At 38.1% G+C, this 4510-nt stretch overlaps 1 protein-coding gene across 1 annotated transcript; it reads left to right on the forward strand.

Moving 5' to 3' along the window:
* Nucleotides 1-508: 508 nt before the first annotated feature.
* LOC124831631 (hevamine-A-like) lies at nt 509-1705 on the forward strand. Its single transcript, XM_047305682.2, has 2 exons — nt 509-829; nt 921-1705. The coding sequence occupies exons 1-2, from the start codon at nt 548-550 to the stop codon at nt 1620-1622; spliced, it is 984 nt and encodes a 327-aa protein (XP_047161638.1). The 5' UTR covers nt 509-547; the 3' UTR covers nt 1623-1705.
* The last annotated feature ends 2805 nt before the right edge of the window (nt 1706-4510 follow it).

The raw sequence follows: 4510 nt of genomic DNA on the forward strand, positions 1-4510 counted from the left end.
TTGTTATTTTATTTTTTTGTTATTTTAAATTTAATATATTTTTTAAAAAATATTTAAGGAATAAATCTATTTTAAAATATAATTTCTTTATATTTTGAAATATGTTTGTTTCTTAACATTTCAAAATATGTTTTTTTTAATTAACTTTTAAAATTTAATTAAGAGTTTATTAACTTTCGAGTTAAGAAAAAAATATATTTCAAATTTTCTAAAATTATTGAACTTTTAAAGAAATAAAAAGAGTGTCGTATTATAGAAGAAAAAACTTAAAAAAAAATTAATAAAAATGCTACATTTGTAATTTTAGAGATATATATGGGAGAAAAGGAGAGGAGGTGTAGAGAGGTAGACTCCAAGTTAAATAATGACACATTTCAACCAAAAATGCAAAGCTTTTTGATTGATTAATGCTTTTTCTCCTAGGAGAAACGTGATCGAGGCAAAAAGGAAATAATCATTGATACCATTTGTTTGAACAAGGTTTTGGCAGTATAAATAGGTAGGTTCTAGTTCTCTTACACTCACAAGAAAGCAATAACAGAAAGCAATGGCGACTCAAAGACTAGCTTTGATCACACTTCTCTTAACCCTTTCCACGCTCTCTTCCTCACGCGCTGACAATGGTGGCATCGCCGTGTACTGGGGGCAAAACCTTAACGAAGGCACATTGACAACCACATGTGACACTGGTAACTATGAAATTGTGCTCCTCGCTTTCCTCACCCAGTTCGGTGCAGGGAGAACCCCAGCTTGGAACTTCGCCGGTCACTGCGACAATGGTGCCTGGAAACATTGCACTGAACTAGAGTCCGAAATAAAATACTGCCAGGTAGAGTTCAGAAAATTTTACTTCTCCAGTCTCAAATCATGTTCAAACCACCAGTATAATTCATTGTTTATGTATTGTGTATTGGTTACAGGGGAAAGGCATCAAAGTGCTCCTTTCAATTGGAGGAGACAGTCCAAACTACTCAATAAGCTCGCCGGAGGATGCAAAGGAGGTGGCCAACTACATCTACACCAACTTCCTAAGCGGCAATTACGGTCCAGTGGGAAGCGTCACGCTGGACGGCGTCGACTTCGACATCGAAAGGACGGAGGATTACTGGGACAACCTTGCCAGGGAACTCGACTACTTCCGACAAACGACAGGGCGTTACTTTTACTTGTCGGCAGCCCCTCAGTGCCCTACAGACCCAATCTACTATCTCGGCAAAGCCATCGCCACCGAACTCTTCGACTACATCTTCGTTCAGTTCTACAACAACCCTAATTGCTCCTACGTCAATGGCATCCCCGGTATCTTGAACTCCTGGGACAAGTGGGTAAGCTTGGTCGCCTCCAACAACTCGCTCTTCGTTGGCGTGCCAGCAGCGCCCAGCGCCGGCAATGGTTACATTTCGCCGGAGGTACTCAACACCCAGGTGCTTCCGCACGCGAAGCAAGCCCCCAACTACGGGGGAGTGATGCTGTGGGATAGATACCGCGATCTTCAGAACGGTTACAGTAATAGCATACTGCCCAATGTGATTAAATCTAAGTTGCAGGTGTCTGTGGCGTCCGTTTCCGACGCAATTTACCGGTGCGTGTCCAAGGCGTTGAACCGCGTCTTAGATTACTAGGTAGTTGAAAGGTACGACAACTACCTTAGACATGTATTATGTACGGAATAAATAACATGTCAGCTATGTGTTCCTTACCTAAAGTCATGCTCCTGCGTGCTTGGTCTGTCTTGGGTCGCAAGTAACGAAATGAACGTTGGTTGGTTGGTTGGATTTGAAATAATGACTACTAAGGTGGTGGATTTATTAACAAATTACTAAAACGAAAATGTCTTTTAACAATTTTTTTAGAAAATTTTTTACAACAGACTAATGAAACAGTGATACTTAAGTGATACATTATTGTCAAAAATTTATTATTTAAAAAAGTTATTAAAATATTATAGTGCTTACTAAAATCCACATATTTTTAAAAGTAAAAGTAACGTGTTCGACAAAATAATATATATTATATAATTATATTAGAAGAATATATTTAGAAAAAATAAAAAAAAGACTATATGTGACCATATTTCTATTAATTACTAATTTATATATTAAGTTACTAATTTATAAATATAATCTATTGTTGAAAAAGTCCTTTAATACAAACATAATTTTATTTAATTTTTTTTCATTACAGTAAAGTCATGTAAAAGGAACAAATTTAATATAATATTGATTAGGATAATAATATGGTAAGACATATTAATATTTATCTAACCTCGTATTATAAGAATAAAAGAGTCATAAGAATTTTTATATTTATAAAAATAATAATAATAAATATTATTAAATAAATATAAAATGTTTATGTCTTAAAATATATTTTATTAATTAAGCGGAAGTCATATATGAGGTAAAGAACTTCAGAGTTTTTGTTAATTTTTTTCTTTTATCTTTTCTCTCAAATCTTCTTCTATCCTAAACCATAGATTTTGTCCTTTTATCATAAGTCCCCTGTATCTCCATGAGTTCACCCTGGAATCCTGTTAGGTTTGACTTTCTTATTTGATGGCTAAGGGGATCCTTGAAATAGATAAGAGTCCATGAAAAGGCATCCTTAGTAAGGCTCAGAAAGCCACGGAGAGCCTTGACGTTGGAAGGAGAAAGGCAAGCCAATATTGCTTGAATCTTGGACGGGCTAGGTTGAACCCCTGCAACAGAAATGATATATCTAGGATATTGTCGAAAAATACAACAACAAATCGAGGGAGAAATGGGTCGAGGAGGGTATTCATGGTAGCTTGGAACGTTGAAGGCGCATTACAGAGACAAAAAGGCATCACTCGGTACTCATAATGTCCCTGGTGTGTACGAAATGTTGTCTTAGCAATATCATTAGGATGCATCAAGATTTGATGAAAGCCTTGTCGAAGATCGAGTTTGGAAAACCATGTTGCACCACCAAGCTCGTCCAAAAACTCATCAATGGTAGGCAATGGGAAGCGATCACGAACAGTGACGGCGTTAAGAGCCCTATAATCGACATAACAGCGCCAGGACCCGTCTTTTTTGCGAACTAGTAGGACCGGTGAAGAAAACGGACTCCTACTTGGTTGGATCATGGATTTGTCGAGCAATTCTATGACTTGTTTTTCAATTTTGCATTTCTGGGAATGGGGGTAACGGTAGGGCTTAATGTTTACCGGCATAGAGTTGGGAAGGAGGTGGATACGGTGTTCAGTTGGGCAAGAGGGAGGTAATGATGGTGGTGATTAGAAGAGGTGGTCAAAACAGAGGAGAAGTGTAGTGATGTCAGGTGGTAGGGAAGTGGTGTGGAGCGGTGAGCTTGTGGTGGTGGGTTCGTGTATGGGTATGATTTGTATTGTGAAAAGATTAGATGCATTGTTAGTTTGGATGCACCATTTGAGTTGTGGGCTAGACATTGGGTCTATGTGACTGTGTTGGATCCCCCTTAATATGATGGGTTGGCCTTGGTGGGTAAATGAGATCGTAAGTTGGGTGTAGTCCATGAGGACAGGCCCAATAGATTTGAGCCAGGGCGCGCCCAAAAAAATGTCAACACCTCTCAAAGGAAGAATGTAGAAGACTTTGTGGACTTATACTCTTGTGGCAAACAACAAAGAATTTTCTTCACTTTTCTCTTGTGGCAAAAACTTATTGTCCCATAAATTTCTGCGAGGACTGTAGTTACAGGATTCTCTGATTTTGTCTTTCTCGCCACGAAGACATCTATTGCAGTATAGTCCACAAAGTCTTTTATCTTGGGGAACAAAACAACGCCATACACGATAAGGGCTAGCACGTCCGTGAAGGTCTCCCACTGTTCTTTATCCACTAGATGATGCAAATATATCTCCAGATATCCTTGCGTAAGTCCGCGTACCTGGTTCCTCATTACCAACCTATCCTCAAGTCTTTAGGATGTAATTTCATAATGGTAGCAACGGTGGAGATAGAGGCGTGATGCTCCAAGTGATGATAAAGAGTAGTACCTTCTAGTGGTAAGCCTAGGATATGCTCAAACTCTTCTACATTCGGCGCCAACTGGAAATTCTAAAATGTGAAGCACTTGAGCTGGGAATCTTAATATTGTACAAGGGTCGTGATGGCAGGCAATTGTACTTCCACTTCCATCAAACTCAACAAGTTGCCATACTTCTTCTTGAAGGAATCTCTCCTTATGGTCTTCAATTATTTGCTTAAGTTTATCAGCCTTGTTAGGTTTCCGCCATGAGTTTTCAGACGAGGTTTCTTTCTCAACATGGCATAATCAGTCTGTTGTGTAGCATAGGGTCTTGCATTAACTTCCATCTTGGATGAGACCAAGCAAATAAACATGTGATTTTCCCTAAAACCCAGCATATGATGAATGTAAGTGATGCATGAAGATATAAAGAAGTAAAACAACATGACTGACAAAATGCATACATATTATGAAAATGCAAAATCGTTATTTAAAAAAAAATAGTGTGAGAGTTATAAGAATATATATTTCTCCCTTA

Source organism: Vigna umbellata, chromosome 3 (assembly GCF_029865625.1).
Source record: "Vigna umbellata cultivar VRB3 chromosome 3, Vumbellata_1.0, whole genome shotgun sequence".
NCBI classification, from domain to species: Eukaryota; Viridiplantae; Streptophyta; class Magnoliopsida; order Fabales; family Fabaceae; genus Vigna; species Vigna umbellata.

Excerpts from the sequence above, each read along its gene's own strand:
- LOC124831631 (XM_047305682.2), top strand. The coding sequence starts at position 548 with ATGGCGACTCAAAGACTAGCTTTGATCACACTTCTCTTAACCCTTTCC. Across the intron at positions 830-920 it reads CCGAAATAAAATACTGCCAG|GGGAAAGGCATCAAAGTGCT; the intron begins GTAGAGTTCAGA and ends TATTGGTTACAG.